The sequence below is a fragment of the Chiroxiphia lanceolata genome, chromosome 18 (genome assembly GCF_009829145.1).
Source record: "Chiroxiphia lanceolata isolate bChiLan1 chromosome 18, bChiLan1.pri, whole genome shotgun sequence".
Classification (NCBI taxonomy): Eukaryota; Metazoa; Chordata; class Aves; order Passeriformes; family Pipridae; genus Chiroxiphia; species Chiroxiphia lanceolata.
This window is the reverse complement of record NC_045654.1, coordinates 9,085,964-9,102,765: the sequence shown is the minus strand read 5'-3', so window position 1 is coordinate 9,102,765 and position 16,802 is coordinate 9,085,964. Positions and strand designations below refer to the sequence as shown.

The window sequence follows — 16,802 nt, the reverse complement described above, 5'->3', positions numbered from 1 at the left end:
AAGGCTTGGAATATTCTCACTTAGAGAACGGGACAAAGACCACACACTCACTGCAGCCTCTCCCCCCCCCCAGACAGCCCCAGCTCCCCTTCCCCAGCCCCACAGGGGAACAGAAACGCGCAGAACCAGCACCTCTTTTTGTACAATTGTTTATACAAATTCAACAAAGGTAAAACTGCATCAGGAAGGTCTACGAAAACAACACCGTACAACAATGGCACTTATGAATGCAGAATTTTACAATCAGGAAATAACCATGTTATAAACCTTAAATGAGAACTCAACTCACACTTCAAAGAAAGAGAGACTACGTTTGACCATTTATTCTACTGCTGGACTCACTGTATAAATTAATTTTATATTGAGTACAAGAGCTCATGCTACAGAGTGAAACCCTCCTATGTGCAAAAGCTGAAATTGGAATTTTTTTAAAATTTTGAGAAAAAGGTGATTTCTATACAGATAAAAGTGTTTTACTTCAACTATAATTTACACCTTATTTCCACAACATGCTTATGTCACTTCTGAAGTATACAAAGCAGGATATAAACTTCCATTAAAACATGCTTTAAGTTGAAAGTATGAACCTACTTTTCCTGACCTGGGCACGTTTGTAGATAGATACTGTCTACGAAGTATAGGTTAAGTTCTCGCCTACCATAAGTAAAGATAAAAATTGGCAATCAAAACCGAAACACTGGTAATGCATTCAAACATTGCATAAATAATTTTTAAACAATTTTTGTACAAAAATAGTTCTGCATAATGTAAGATGTAACAAAACAAAACGTGTTAAGAAGGCAGAAATGCAGTGCGTGGTCCACTTGAATGACACCAACTTTTTTTTTTTTCTCATTTTAAGAAATGAAAAAGCAGAAATCAAATTTACACTACCAAGCACATGCTGTGGTACTTTAAATAACAGTATTTCTTGGAGCTCAGTCCTCTTCCGGGTGTGAACAATTATCATCAGTAACAGTCGCCTTATGAATTTGCATAAGAGCCAGTGCAGGACATCCCAGGTGGACTGAATTAGTGGCACAAGTTGAAATTCTTAACATGGGTAGTTTCGCGTTGTTCTCGACAAGAGTTGTAAAATCCAATCGCGGCCTTTTCTGATATTCCAAGTTCCCAATTGAAAATAAAATCCCTACGTGTTCTTAGTCCCTTCCCCCCCTCGCCCCAGTATTTACACGAGTCCTTTAACTAACTCAGTTTTTGCAGAAGTTTTTCTTCCACTTGCCCGAACTGGACACTTACGGACATTTCCGCTATGAACTGCTCGCAGCCCTCCTTCGTCACTTGCTTGCAGTACCTCAGGTCGATCTGGCAGATATTCCCACAACGTTTGAAGTAGGACAGGCACTGGTCAGTGACCTTATTGCAGTCTGGGGGGGGAACAAAGGGCAGGAATTAACAGCCCGGCTTGGTTTGTTCTCAAACACGAGGACTGTTTATCCCGTATCCCGACCGCGGTCAGTCCTTTGTGCCCCTCCCATGGAATCCCAGGCTGCTCCATGGCCCATCTCAATCCCCACGGCTGTTGTGTAACCCGTGGGATAAATCCAAGCAGCCAGATGTGCAGAGCGCTGGACAATCCCCTGGGAGGATGAGCGTGTGCAGCGCCCGGCTCAGAACACGCACGGTACCACTCACAGCTGCCACAGAGGGGGTGACTGCCCTGGCAGCTGGGGGAGCCCGGGGAGAGACCATTTTCACCAGCAGCACATCCAGCTGCTGCCCGGGATGGGGGAGTTACACCAGGGCAGGGAAGAGCTGGATCAAACCCCTCACACAAGCCCAACACCACAGGCACTTCCCCTCCCCCTGTGTGTCTCTTACCTGATAAATTAATTTCCGTTAACGAATCCCGCGTGGTGGTTCCGACCGCGGTCAGCAGGTTAATAGACTGATCTGTCACGTGGTTACAGTAACTGAGATTGAGTTTGGAGAGCAGAGGCATGTGCCTGATGATCAGCCGCAGAGAGGCGTCTGTGATATCCAGCCCCGCCAGGCGCAGCTCCACGATGTTCCGTAGCTTGCTCCGGTTGTCGATCTGACCTGGAGAGTGGAGGCAGCAGGTCAATGCCCCGAGTCCCACCCGCACTGCCAACATCTGCAGGCCTATGAAATGCACCGTGACACACAACACTGCTGCCCTAGGTCAACTTCACACCCTTCTGCCTGTCTGGAGCTTTGGAGGGGACATCAGCAGGAACACTTGTCTATTTTTGGAACAGGCACGTGGACAAAGCCACCCCCTGATTTCAAAACAAAAGGGATGAAAGTAACTGCAGGGACCCAGCGGAATAAGCAGTAGGCTGTGCAGTGCATGCCAGAAAGCAGATCCGATTTGCTCAAAATTTCACCTGAGCTGAAATCCGGGCGAATGTGGCATGACCCACAGAACTGCTCCTTCCCTGAACTGGAAGAAAGTGTTTCCATACTCTCTAAAGTACACCCGTTGCAGCCTGAAGAGAAGAAAGTCAGACAGAAAACCAGCACAGTGGCTCAGGTGATGGTTCAGCAGCCAGAGAACATCCCTGTCACCCTGGGGCTCCAGCCAGGAGGTGCTGCAAGTCACTGCCTCGAACACCCCGTGGGTCAGCACAGCCCCAGCCCCGCCGCTGCAGCTCCGGGGGCTCCTGCCCGTTTGCTCCGAGGGGACGCAGCAGCAGGACACGCCCCAGGGGCTGGGATGGGGCTCCCACACTCTCCTCTCTGGTTACCTGGCCGGTTGTCCGTGGGCGGCGACAGGAGGTCTCTCATTTGTGCGTCTTTCAGTCCCTCTGCCCACTGCACGTCCAGAGTCCGCAGCAAAGGACAACTGGAGCTGCAAAGTGCTGACACTGCTATCCATGAGCACCCTGATAACAGCAGGTCCCGCAGACCTGCAGAGACAGAAGAGGATGGAGTGTGTGGCCTTCCCAGAGACATCCCAGTGATCTCTGCTACCAAAGGCTGGACAACACTCCCAGCGCTCCAGGACAAGCAGGGACCCCGTGAGCCTCCTCCTGCCCAGCTCTCCATCTCTCCCACCACCTGGAACTCCCCAGCTGTGGGTGACCATCACCACCCCCTCTGCTCATCACCTCAGCACAGGCCCTTTCCACCTGTTGGCCAAGACCTGCCTCAAATGATTTTAAGCAAACATGTCAAGTAGTCACAAAAAATAATTTTGGGCCCATTTTAACCCGCTAATGCTTCATTTTTACATATTTACACCCCACCCAGGAGAATCTACTCCTTCCCTATGACACCCAATCCCTGTAGACCTTCCCCACAGGCTGCAGTTTAGATACAAACTGTTTTGCTAAATTTGGGGATCAAAACACATCACTTACCTGGTAGTCTGTTGATAAGCCAACTCAGCTGCTTTTTAGATATATTTGTCCAGCTAAGATCAAGAGTTACAGGCTGTCTCCTAATAATGCCACTAAGCATAAGTGGAGTGATGGATTTACAATGGTTTAAATCTATTTTGGTCCATAATCTTTTGTCACAGCACCTACCCAAAAAGAAAAAAAGCCAACAGCACTTTATTTGGCACTTGTTTGGATTTCCACAGGGCTTTAAAAGTGTCATTAAACAATAGGAAAAACTACAGCACTTAACTGAAAATAGCAAAAATAAGGCCTAGTGATGCTAAGATAAACACAACCCCACACAATGTTACATAAGTTTCAAGTTTCTCCATCAAATACATCCTGCAATAAAGCATGGAATTATTTCCAGAGAATTACAAGTGTCAACAACTTCAGATCCCATTTTAAGTCATCCCAGCACTTAAATGAAATCCATTTTCTAGCTTGAAGACAAGCCACTGCTTCTTCCTTACCCTCTGATTATGAAGCCTGGCTTTAAATAATACTCTCATGATTTCCCCTGTGCTTTTCTTACCTAAAACCAGTGGATTTGGTAAAACAGATCCCCCCCTCTCCTGTTCTGTGTGTTTATGTTATTTCTCTCCGTGTGGCTTATGCATTTTTTCACTCTCTTTATGGTTCTCTAAGGGCAACAACATCAAGTCCTGATGAGTGTGCAGGAATCTGCATTTTCTCAGGTTTTTTTCCATTAGCAAATACTGTATTTAAGTGGAAAATGCATTTACAGCTTTCAGTGACACCAAGAAGCCCACAGAGGAGACACTCCACAAACTCCTCACACTGAATTATCAACCTCTCAACTTGGTCTGGACACAAGTTTTGTTGTGCTAGAAAGGAGCCTGTTACAGTCTGTCCATGTGAGCATATGCAGGAACCTGGGACGAGTCACAACAGCCACGAGGCTTCACTGCAGGTTCAGTGAAACCTGTAAATCTGTGCACTAAAGCTGCTGCTGCTGAGCAGCCACTGACTGTGTCAGGGCTCACACAGGTACCCTGAGCACAGGGGACATGCTGTGAGTAAGCACCATGAACAAAGGATCCCTCCGTGACATGCTCTGCTGGCTCAGAACACAGGGAACAGGTTTGTTCTCCGTGTACCCTCCACAGGGAGACAATCAGCTCAGCCCTTGTGAGGAGCACACCGGGGGCACGGCAGGATCCTCACTATCTCAACAGATATTTAATAGCTGAACTGAACAAACGTTGGCCATCAGCAAGTCCTGGGGCAGAATGACACCAGACTGGCTGTTCCAGCAGCAGGAACACTGTGGTGTGTGACTGCAGGACAGGCTGCTCCCGAGTGCTGCTGCCCGGCAGGCTGACGCCGAGGCTGACACAGCTCCCATCAGAAATGCTGGGAACTGCTGTTTCTGAGAAAGCACCATGACATGTGAGACATGCTGCTTCTCCAGCCACTGCTGGTCACCCCTTCTCCTCAGGCTCACCAGCGATTCAGGGACAGCCTGCACACTTCTCCAGGAGACATCAGTGCCTCCCTCACCCGCTGCCCTGCCGTGCCCATCCCACCACACACACGACCCAGCTCGTTCCCCGCCCTCCTTACCATCTGTTCCAGGTCTTGCAAACTCTCATACAGATGCACAAGTCTCTATGACTGAGGTAGCTAAAGACAGCCATCCAGACTTCCCTCTGCATCACGTGGGCTGCCCCATCATCCAGGGGGAGCGAGTCCGGAGGGGGGCTGATGGGAGGAGGCCGGATAACGTGCCGCTCCATCTGGATGCATTTGGGGGGCGAGAGCGAGGGCGGGGGCCGGGTGATCCCGCGGGGTGTGCTGCGCAGGCTGGGGATGAGCTGGTGCCTCAGCTCCCGGGGGGTCCCGTTCAAGCCTTTGCTGAACCTGTGGAGTCTCTCACTGTTGTTCAGCGCACGCTTGGGTTCCTCGTTCTCGCTCTCGGGTTCGGATTTGATGGGTTGGTGGTTCTCATTGGCAAGGCTGTTCTCGGTTTTTTGGATCTCCTGGTTAAGCTCCTTGCTGAGCTCCTTGCTCAGTTCCTTGTTGGGAAGCCGCCTTTTCCTCCTCATCTTGAACTTCTTCTTGTCCCTGGGCTCGGCGCCCTCCGTGCTGGGCCCCGCCGTGGGCGAGCTGGACCGCGACTGGTCGCTGTCCTTGGACCTGGGAGGTGCCTCTGGCAGCTCATCCTCAGGCTCCTGCTTGAGGCGCCGCAGGGGCTTGATCATGGCAGTTCGGTCATCTGGAGCCTTCCACGATCGCCGCTGGAAGGGAAGAGACAAGGGCCGACTATTGGAGCGAGAACGTTCCCAGCAGCACTTCCCTTCCCTTCCCGTGCGGATGCTCCGCGCAGGGAGCCCTGCCCGGGGGGGCTGGGCCGCCTGCCAGCACTGGGCCCCACCCATCCCAGCACCAGGAACATCCACCGGCCAAAGGGATCAAGTTCAGGTGCCAACATGGATGAGTAGTCCAGCTATTGGCTCGCTGGGCTCCAGGAGTGATAAATGGATTTATTCACCCTGCAGAATCCTGCAGATTCCAGGGCCTCTCCCATTACCCAGTGGACCATTTATCCACTGAAGATCAGCAGCTTTGTCCCCAGTCAGCCAGAACCACCCAGGCTTGGCAGACAGTCACTGGGCATCCAATTCAAACTCTGCCCCAGTGCCCTCATTCCAAAGGGCCATTTCTGAAACCTGTGGAATTGCAGTTCCTGACCCACAGTGTGGCTGGGCCTCCACAACCTCCTTCAGTGACCTTCAGCTGCTACCTTACACCCTTACCAAAATCTGCCCATCCTCACACCCCCCCACCTCCAATGCCTGCAGAACAGGGAATGTGACTGACACTCCTGATGCACCTTGGGCTGCCCAGCCCTCCTGCTGCCACCAGCCCCACGTGGCTCACAGGGCTCTGCTGGCACCTTCCTCCTGCCCCAGACCCTGCTCACAACAGCAAACTGCTCTGCACTTGCTCCCATGAATCCCATCTCCCTTCCATGCACACCAGGCAGTGTTTAAGACACATGAACCCAGACCTCGGAAGGCTTCAAGTCTAATCTGATCACTCCAAGCAAGAAAGAGCTGTTAAAATGAAGTAGCTCTAATAAGAGATCTGGGCTGGCAAGAAGAGGGGAAGTGCTGTGAACACATTTGTTGTGTCAGAAGGCTCCTGTTTTCGCTTTCCCAATAAACTAATTGGATCAGGTCAGTGGCTGTGCTCCCTCTCGTGCTTCAGCCTGCGGAGAAAGCTGATCACTCTGCCTTTAAATTAACATATTATAAAGGGAGAGGTCACAGTAAGTTAATGACAGGTTAGAATAAAAACATTACAACATCAGCAGCCCAGTGGCAGTTTGCAGCAGCCCTCACACAGGGCACTGATGAGCACTCTGCTTAAAGGCACTGGAGTTCTGATCCTGCCAGGCTGTGAGAGGGGAGCAGTACCTGTGTGCCAGGCCATCCCTGGGGGCTCAGCAGGGACCCCAGGCATGTGCTGTGGTACACACTGCTGAGGGGCTGTGTGTCAGGGGCAGTATTCACCCACACAGGAAGAGCCAAACATCAGTACAGAAACAGAACTTTTTTCCCTGGGTCATCAAAACACAGCTGGCTGCTGCATTTTAATATGGGACACCAGAAGAGAAAATATAAAACAAGACATGCAGCTAAACTACCCTGGAGTTAAAGGTTTATGTGAGAGAGATTCTGTGATTTCAAGATGTAAATGGGATAATAAGTGCCTGCAGTGACACAAGGACATGACTGAGAAACTGGCTCACCACTGAGCTCACGTGAGAAGGGACTAAAAGGGATTGAGAATCTATCTATTAAAAAGGCAAAGTACCTTCTTCCTGAAGTTTGTCATTTCAGCTGTTGAAAGAAAGAAAAGTAAAATCCCCAACACGAACATCTGTTGTGCTGTCTGAGAAGGTTTGGGAGTCCAAAGGGATGGGAAAAAGGGAGCATGGCCAGCAAGCAGTAATGCATGAACTGGTACTGTGAATTTTGCTCTCTCACTCCACCAAAGCTGCCCCAATCCCTACACTTGCCATCCTGCAGCATTCCCACTGTCTGACCTTGCAGGACTGGGACTCCCACTCCTGGTGAGCTCCACATGCAACACAAATCCAGCCCGATTCTGACTGTACAGCCATCAGTCATGAGACAAATCTGAGCCTCTGCAAACCAGCAGCTTGGAATCCATATGACATTCAGAGTGTCCCTGCCTGGCCCAAGAGCCCTGACTGTCACATCCAGGGACAAGCTTCCACAAGGCTGCTGGGAGCAGCCCCTGCTCCCTGCAGGCACCAGAAGGTGTCATTTCGAAAGTTCCCAGTGAGGCACATTCCCAAATCAGCCCCAAAACAGCTGCCAGGCGCCACCACGTGGAGAGAGATGAAAAGGTTTCCATGAAAAATTCATTTTCAACTTGTTCCTACTCTGAGCACCTTGTAAAGATTTCTCAGTTAAAGTGGGTTTTCTAGTATTTTGAATAAAACAACAGCCATATCCCAATGTTTTCAGCCTCTGAACATCAACCCAAGAGTCACTGCTCCAGCCACTGTCCTGTCAGACCAGCAGACTTCACAAAGGAATGTAAAACATCGCAGTTCCTTTGGGAACAACCTGGGATTCAGGATGAGCTCTAAGCCCCAGCCAGCCCACGGAAGGGGTGTTGTGCCTTACCCGCTTCCTCATGGTGGGTTCCTGGGACTTCTCGAATTTCCTTTTCCTCCACAGATGCACCTCGTCGGACTTTCTCCTCAGGATCGAGTCAACTGGAGCCTTTTTGGAATGTTCCTCCGATTTCCGCCTGGGAGTTTCCTCACAGTCCCCTTTCCGTTTCGCAGCATCTGTCACTTCCTTGTTGTCTCTGTTAATTTTCTGCTCCTTCAGCAACGAGCCCGGGAGATTTGATGCGTATTTGAATCCTGGTCCGCGCTTTTGCTTGTACACCAGAGAGACACAAAACACAAGCCAACTTTATACCTTATGCATCTCTCAGCTCCTCAAGCTGCCACCAACACTCTGCTGGGTTGGTCTCTTTGTAACACACAGAACGATTATCAAGGGTTAAAGTTTCAACCTTCGTAAAGTTATTTTTCTAACGACACACTTGCAAGTGTCTGTCTCAGTTTGCAAAGAAATAGAGTTTCACTAATTCCAACAGACACTCCAGGTTTTGCATAATTGCTTCTGAATTTTTAACCTACTGTAAAGAATTTTCCTTGTCGAAATTAACATGCAGCAGTGCACAGAACTAACCTAAATATTCCCCAGGTTCCGGGAGAAGCGTTGCCACATGGAACAAGAATACAAAACCAGAATCATCATGGGATCATCACAGAATCCTGGGATGCTTTGGGTTGGAAGGGACCTTAAAGATCACCTAGTTCCAACCCTCCACCATGGGTAATTAAGCACAAAACCTGAATTAAGCACAAAAGCAAAAGCTGGTATTGGGCAAAATTATATTTACAAGCCAGAGGGGACGCCTGAGATTTTGTATCTCATTCCAGCACCACTTATTCCCATTAAACTCACTTTTCCAGTTTTCCCTGCATGGTTGCACTTTGGACACTCCCAGCAGTTCGGCAGCTCATCGTTAACCACACCATCCGATTCCTTCACCTGTGGGAGAGACACAACTCCATTCACAGTCGTGCTGAAAAAGCTGCACAAGTCTGCAGGCGGATCACGATCACTCCAAGGCATTCTGTACAGCTCACTGTTTTCTTGGATCAACTGCTGCCCTCCCAAGGGCTGAGCAGAGACACCCTGAGCAGTGCAGGTGCTGCACCAGCCCTGGGTCCTGCACAGCCCCCCTGCTGCTGATGACAACAGGGAGGAAGGCACTCTGGCCAAAGGGGCACCTGACAAAGGGTTCAGCTCTGGGCTTTTTATGAAGGTCAGTGCCAACCCCAGTTAACACATTCTGCTTTTGGAAAAACACCCCAACAGCCCAAACCAACCCCCCAAACCCCAGGACTGCAGTCACAGCATCTCCACACATCTTCCCACACCATGTATTTGCACATCCCCATCCCGTGTCCCCTCCCGGTGAGGCACAGGCTGATCCTTCCACAGGCAGGATTTCTCCCATACACGTTCTCACATACATTAATCCCGTTGGGCATTTTTAGCAGCAAAGCTCCCTGCACTGTAATCAAGTGTTCCTTAAAATACTTTTCTTTCTGAATCAGAACTAGCAGTCCCAGGCCTCCAGCCCTTAAGCCCATGTGCCAGTGAGAATGGTGGCTGCCAAGTCAGCTCGACAACAGGCACATTTGTTCACAAGACCGGACACATGGAGGCATTTTTAGGGTTTCTCACACCCTCAGATCCTCAGCCAGTGTAAGGGAGAGAATGGCTGACAACTCCACTACCTCTGAGACTGACATTTTGCTTTCTGAAAGAAAGCTCAGTGTTTTATGCTCAGTGTTGTTACACTCCAATAAAAGCAGAGTCCTACCCCACGCAGCTGGAAAGCTGCTGGTTTCTGAATTTCCACACAGGAGCCTGGATTGCTTCCCAAACAGGAGATAGGTGTTTCAGAAAAGACATAAGATACACCCTCGACACAAACACACGCTCACTGATGGCACATTCCCGTTTAAGAGTTTAGTTACATATTCAGAAAAAAAACCTTGGGGGGAAAAAAAAGAAAAATATTAATTTATTACTACTGTAGACAACAAAAACGTGCTGCTGCCCAGACCAACAGCTGGGCACTGGCAGCAGCAGCGCAATAGCAGGAGACAGGAACAGGCAGAGGCAGGGACCTGCAGATTTTTCATGTTTCTGAAACATTTCCTCTTCTCCTCCCAGCTCAGGGAAAAGGTACTGGCTGTGCGGGAGCAAGCCCTTGGATTTAGGAACTGCTTCCTCAAGTCCCTGAGCCAGACAGTAGCCATTCTAGTTTCACCATCCAGTGAGAGTGATGACATGTCAGTCTCTCAGCAAGTCTCCTGGAGTTAATAAATGAGTAAATGAAGTGGGCAGAATTTAAATACTGGTTTTATCACAACTGTGTGCCTTTGAACCTTCTTTCCCATGGTAGGTGTAAGATACTCCAGGAGTTGTTGTATACATCTCTGCCTCAGGGGAACAATCCCTGGCTCGAGCCCAGGTTGGGAACAAGTTATTTCCCGCACTGAATATAGAACAAGTGCTGCTGAAGGGAAAGCATTACAGCTCTGTCCCTTCTGTGAAGTTTAAGGAACTGAACAGATGTGGGGAACTGTAAGCAAACTAATTAGACACACACAGACCTGCCACTGAATGTGTCCCAAGCCTTCCAGGCTGGGTGGGAGCCAGTTCCGAGTGTTTGTTGCAAACAGCAGGGGGGTGTCGGAGCCGCAGGGAGGTGTCACAGAAACCCCCCTGCAGCACAAGGTCAGCAATCCACAGAGTGTCAACAGGAGACTTTGCTGCTCTGAAATCTTCCTGTCAGGGATACGGACACCCCAGGATGCTGATCTGGCACCACGAGGGACAGCCAGGAATTCTGACAGTGCCAAGACTGAAACAGGCAGCGAGACACACCTGGGCTGAAGCTGTGCTGTTCTGACAAGGCACCTAAATATTCACCTTCACCATAATTATTATATCCATCTGAGATGGAAAAGAATGGGCTCCTACTGAGGAACAGGAACCCATTCTCCTTTGGGAAACAGCATCAGGTGCTGCACTCACATGTGCTAACCAGTACCAGCAATCTGGAATGTGGGAAGAAAAATTCACCACTCGTGGTTCAACTCGAATGCTCCATAACAATGAAAGGCAATGTTCATCCCAAAATCTCAGGAGCTCCCCTTGGAAACAGTTCTGCGCTCGTGAAACACTCCCCAAGATCATTTTCATAAGAAACTCGTTCAGCAAAACAAGCATTTGTGTTGCTGGTGTATTTTCAATGAAAGAAGCATGTCAAAACTTCCCAGGACATGGCTCAGCACATGGAACAACCTGGTTGTCCTTAATACCACTCCAGTGCAAGGGATCCAGGGCTCTGGAACCCAGGGCTCTCCCCCAGCAAGGGAGCCCCTCAAGGCTGTGTCAGAGCATAGATTCACCTGAGCTGCCCTTAATTTAACTCCTCAGAGTGTCATCCTCTGACACTGCTGATTCATGGAGAAAATCCAGCACAAAACATGTACAGCCAAATCAGGAAGCTGGAGGAGGAGGGACTTCAAACCAGGAATGACCTGCCCAGGAGAACAAATCTCCCACTGCATGTGCCAAACTACTCCACAAACTCTGGAGATGCATCTTGGAGGGAGTTCACTCCATGTGGGAATAAGCCAGGAAAGGACATCCTCTCTTCACTGATCCAGTTTATTCCAGACTCCCTGACCCTGAGATCAGCTCAGCTGGTTAGAACATGGTGCCAATAACACCAAGATCATGGGTTCAATCCCTTTATGGGCCATTCACTTAAGAGTTGGACTCCATGATCCTTGTGGGTCCCTTCCAACTTGGAATATTCTGTGAAATATTCAGTGACATGTACATTTGCAAGATATTTAGTTGGAGATGACCAACAGTTCACATGGCACTGCTATTTCCCAAGTGGGACAGGAAGGGACTTTCCCTTGTGGGCAGCCAAAGCAGCTGCCCTGGGGCTGGGGCTGCATCAAAGGCTATTTATGGGCTCCATCCGCTCCATCCTCAGGGCTCAAGGGCTCGAGCAACATGTAAACATGGCAACAGATTTCTGTCTTGCAGGAAATCATAGAACCTGGGAATAAAGAGCAAGGAGGGATCCGAGGAAGAGACTCCATTTTCCTTTTGCTGTTCCCCTGAGCAGCTTCATCTCTTCTTCCAAGACAATTCTGAAATCCTAACAGTGCCCTTTTGCCTCAGTAAATAAAGAGTCCCAGTTACCTACAATTTCAGCTCAGCAGAAGCACTGAGAAATCAAAATACAAAGACATCAGACACACAGTAAATCTCCCACTGCTTAATTGTCAGAAACACCCAAAGCAACATTGTTCTTAGTTACCAAAAGAGCACTCAGACCACCACGCAGGTGTAAGAGAACAAACAGCACTTGCCTGATTTCACAGACCTGACCCACATCCTGTACACCTAGTCCCAAATGTAGTATGAGGAGAGGAAACAACACTTGAGCTTCCACGAGACAAGTGTGTCCTCTGGTCTCAGCCCTGAAATGTCACTGACACTGCAAAGCCAGAAATGGGGGAGCATAGGGCACTTCCAGCAAGGACAGGGAACAGCAAAGCAGCCAAAATTAAGGCACCTCTGACAACAAGCAGCTCCTTCCCCTCCTTCACCAGCCCCCAAAGCCTTGTTCTAGGCAGAGCCAAGCAAGCAAAGCTCCCTTTCAGAGCCCATCTGTGGCAGGAGTTGCGAGCACCAGTTCTATGAATCAGGGAGACAGACACAGCTCTGCTTTGCCAGCTCCCCGTGTTCTGCTCTAATAAATGACAGCACAGAGCTTGGTGCAACACCACACACAGAGCCAAGGGAAATGAGAGACCAGGAGAGCTTCACCCCAGGCCTGCATAAGGAACAGACATACCTCTCCTCCCTGAGATCCCAGAAGGGCCCAAAAGCTGCTTTCTGGGGCATGGTGTGTCAGAACACATTTGCTTTGGCAAATCACTTTAACCATAAACAAATCAGCAACAGGAAATGGCTGATCAGCTGAAAGAAACCAGCTCTGGAGAAAGGCAGCTTCTAAATGCTAATGCACAAAGTTATGCCCAAAATGACACTTCTGTTACCAGCGAAGAATACAGCTGCTCACAGGGCTCGAGTCAGCCAAGGGTGAGCACTCCTGCAGCCTGACACTCGCTCAGGCTGTTCTCCAGAGCTGCTCTCTTCATACTCCAACACTTGCTCATAACATCTTTGGAGCCAGCTGCCACCCAAAGGCACATCTGTGCCTGGGCCAACACGAGCAGCAAACTGCTCCTCTGTACTGTGGGACACGGGGAGGAGCTGCTGACACAGAGTTGGGGCTACCTCATCCAGAAGGACAGGCAGATTGCTCTGTCCACCCCATCCCAACTGAAACAACTCACTTCCTTAAACAAGAGGCAAAAAGAAAGGAAAGAAAAACAAAACAAACCCACAAGACCTTTGCATGCACATCCCCCTCAGGGCCATCCAAAGCCAGCCTCTGTTCAGAGGGAATGCTGCTACCTCAAGGACCCCACCTGCCAGTCAGGGCTGTGTTTCACTCTGCTCCTCACACCAACTCTTTGCTCACTTAAGTGTCCAAAGATGAAAACCTAAAAGCTTCTCGTTTTCTGTGCACTACATTTACATGAAGGTGATAACTAATGCAGCTTTTGTTTCCAACATGTATCACATCCTTGTACTCACCTTAAGGCATCCTGGGTGTATGATTTCATTACAAATGGAGCATTCCATTAGCATGAGATTAAACTTGCTCTCCTCCTCTTCCACAGTGTCCTCCTTCCCAGCTTCTCCACACACCAGACACACAGCAGTATGAGGCAACACCGGCTGTTTATGTATCAGAAAGAATCGATCAGGACACAGAAACAGAAGAACTCAATGTGCATTTACAGTATCCTCATTTCAAAGAGGAGATAAATAGGGATTAATTGTGCAGACTGTCATGAAGGCAAGAAAAACTGGTAACAAATTGGGGTTGGGTATCCAGACCAAGCACCACAGGAAACGTTTCACCAAAGTGCCCTCCCTGCAGCAACACAGATTCATGGAGCATTCCAGGGATGGATGAAAATGCATTTTTGGAGGGTTCCTTGAATCTGTGAGCTAACACAGACATTGGCATGCAAGTCACTTCGCCAGTGTACAACGGGAGGGGAAAGAAGCAACCTAGAACATCACTATTCACATCCATTAGCTCTGCAATCCAAGCAGAGCTTTGGCAGCTCCCCTATTTTACAGGCAGGGCAGACAGATGTTACGGGACCTGATCCAGGTCTCACAGCAAGCCCACAAGAGAACCAAGAACAGACCCTTTCCTGACTGACAGTCCATTATCCAGGGCCCTGCTCCCAACCTGAGCACTGTAAAAATCTCTGCACTTAGAAAGAGGATTCTCTCCTGCAAGTGTCACAAGTGGGATCACACTGATTTTTTAGTTTTCTCTTCTGCTGAGGCAGAAAGGGAACTGCAGCATCTCACAGATCTGTCACCCATGTCAAAGCACTGAAAGCCACTCTAATTAAAAAGCCACCTTTCTGGTAACGATTAACAAACTTCTGTTTTGCAGCAATAAGGTATAATAAACCTCATTACAAAAAGGAAAAGGAAGATCCTAAACTGGCCATAATGGGAAGTGCAATCGATTAGGCTGCACAGTCAGAGGTAGAGATGTGGCTTTTCATGGTAAGATCTCTTGTAGAGATATAAAATAAAAAATAAAGTCTCTAAGTGGATACCTGCACACCAACCCAAATTTTGGCAGCAGCAGAGCATCCTTCAGCACATTTCAGGCCCGGAGAAGCCCAGCTGCAGTAAGGCATTACAGGGCACAGTGCTCTGCCCCACACCCCAACACCTGATCCATTAGCTATGGCAACACTTCCCTGCCTTCTCGTGCCAGGACTTACCCACGCTCCACTTTAAAAGCATTTTGCAAATACTACTTCATTCCCACCCTTCCTCCAAGCACAAAATAGGAATCCCCGGGATCACCAGCAGGTAAACCAGAGAAAAGCCAAGCTGTCCAGGGCTCTGTCCACTTGTTTTGTCCGATCTCCCACACAAGTATTTATATCCACACCCAAGAGCAAACATCCCAGGAGCAGGACAGTTTTTCTTGCTGGGAGCAAGGGTATCTAGGGGACCTCCTCTGTGTCCCACTGAAGGGCTGGAACAGCAGCTGCACTGTAACAGCTCATCCTCCCGGAGCCTCACATTCCCTTCAGACCCATTCCATGCAGCAAAGTGTGTCCCAGGCACTCCTGCTTCCCTTCCTGATGAACTGGTGACACAGAGGAGGTTCCTGCTCTCCGAACAGCAGTACAGTCAGCTCTCTCAAGGCTTCTGAGTTTAATGAAAGTCTGCATCTAGTTAATATTGTCAATGTTATTAACCAGAGGAAAACACAATCCCAGAACTGCAGGGATCATTACTTCCACAGAGCCTTGCTTCCACATCTTTTCAGCAGGTTTTTTTTGGGCTGGAAGTTGTTTGATAGGTACCACAATATATTGCTACTGAATTGTTAGAGAACAATAGAAAAGATAACAGGATTGCTTGTAGAAATGTAAAGCACCTTAAAAGTTACAACAGTTCGACTTGTTAATTTTCTGGGCCTTTGCTGCTCTAAGAGAGTTTTTAATAATCCCCCTGATATTTACACCAACCTACAAAGGGCAGAGGTGTTATTTTCAATGCATGTGAGGGCAGGACAAGCAATCAAGAGTCCCCTGGCTAGCAAGCCCTGTGCTCTAACCACAGCTTCTGGAAATAAAACTCTAGGCACCAAGAAGAAAAATAAACCTTCATTGGGAAGAAAGAGGGTGACTACACTCAGCTAGAAGAGAACCCAGATCATCTCCAAAGGGCTCAGCCTGTGTTATCAAGAGTGGAACAGCTTAGTATGAAAGTTTCCTTCATCAGCGAGGATGAGAAAGCTCACTGCAGCCCTAATTTAATCCTTCCACTAAAAAGGCAGCATGATTTCACTACTTCTTGCCCCTGGAGAATAATAAATTCTTCATCCATGCTGTTCAATTCACGCCACACTCCAGGAAATCAAGTGTTCAAAGAAAAGACACTGGAGCTGCAAAAGCACTCTGCGGAAAGGTGGATATTCTGTGTGCTTTACTGAATGATCCAGCAGTGCTGAACCCAATCCTCTATGTCAGGAACAGTGCAGAGCTTAGAACAGGACATGGAGTGAGCTACCAGAAGCAACTACTGGAAACCTGCAGCACTTATCAGTTTCTTATCAGTGTCAGGCAAAGTCATTTAATGCCTCCACTTCAGCCTTCTCATCAGAACTAAAGGAAAAAAAACCAAATACTAAGTGAAAGGAACTGGAACAAGAGAAATCAGTAGAGATGGGGTGATATTTCAGTTATGAATAAACAACATTCCTTTCTTTAAAAAAACAACAACAAAAGAAACCCGAACCCTAAACAACAGCATAAACAAGACCTTCCAAAGAATTAAGATAAAAGCTAAAGCTGATTTTTAGCCTTGAACGGAGGCACTGCAGACATGAGACTGGAGGAGAAGCTCCACAACAGTCAGCACAGCAGCAACAGATTCAAAAGCTGCTTGAACAACTTAATGGAAGATTAATCTGTCAATATTTGTTAAATAGAAAGCTATAACCTGTGACTCAAGAAGCTTCTAAGCAATGTATCACAGGAGCCCAGGAAACAGACTCCCTGCTTGCCCTGTTCTGATGCTCTTTCCCTGACAGCCATTTCCAGTCCCTGAGGAAGACAAGACCATGGATTGA

General features: G+C 48.6%; 1 protein-coding gene across 8 annotated transcripts in view; it reads right to left on the bottom strand.

Moving 5' to 3' along the window:
* Window positions 1-133: 133 nt before the first annotated feature.
* Window positions 134-16,802, bottom strand: part of KDM2B (lysine demethylase 2B) — a 116,782-nt gene continuing 100,113 nt past the window's right edge. For 5 of the 8 annotated variants that reach the window (XM_032705535.1, XM_032705531.1, XM_032705533.1 and 2 more), the window contains 9 exons: window positions 13,715-13,858; window positions 8,909-8,995; window positions 8,051-8,320; window positions 4,953-5,626; window positions 3,345-3,508; window positions 2,730-2,891; window positions 2,370-2,471; window positions 1,843-2,061; window positions 134-1,388 (listed from right to left, as the gene is read on the bottom strand). In XM_032705535.1, the coding sequence (XP_032561426.1) occupies window positions 1,207-1,388; window positions 1,843-2,061; window positions 2,370-2,471; window positions 2,730-2,891; window positions 3,345-3,508; window positions 4,953-5,626; window positions 8,051-8,320; window positions 8,909-8,995; window positions 13,715-13,858 (2,004 nt within the window). In that variant the 3' untranslated portion in view covers window positions 134-1,206. The remainder of the gene's footprint in view (window positions 1,389-1,842; window positions 2,062-2,369; window positions 2,472-2,729; window positions 2,892-3,344; window positions 3,509-4,952; window positions 5,627-8,050; window positions 8,321-8,908; window positions 8,996-13,714; window positions 13,859-16,802) is intronic. The other 3 variants (XM_032705532.1, XM_032705534.1, XM_032705538.1) reach the window with 3 other exon arrangements.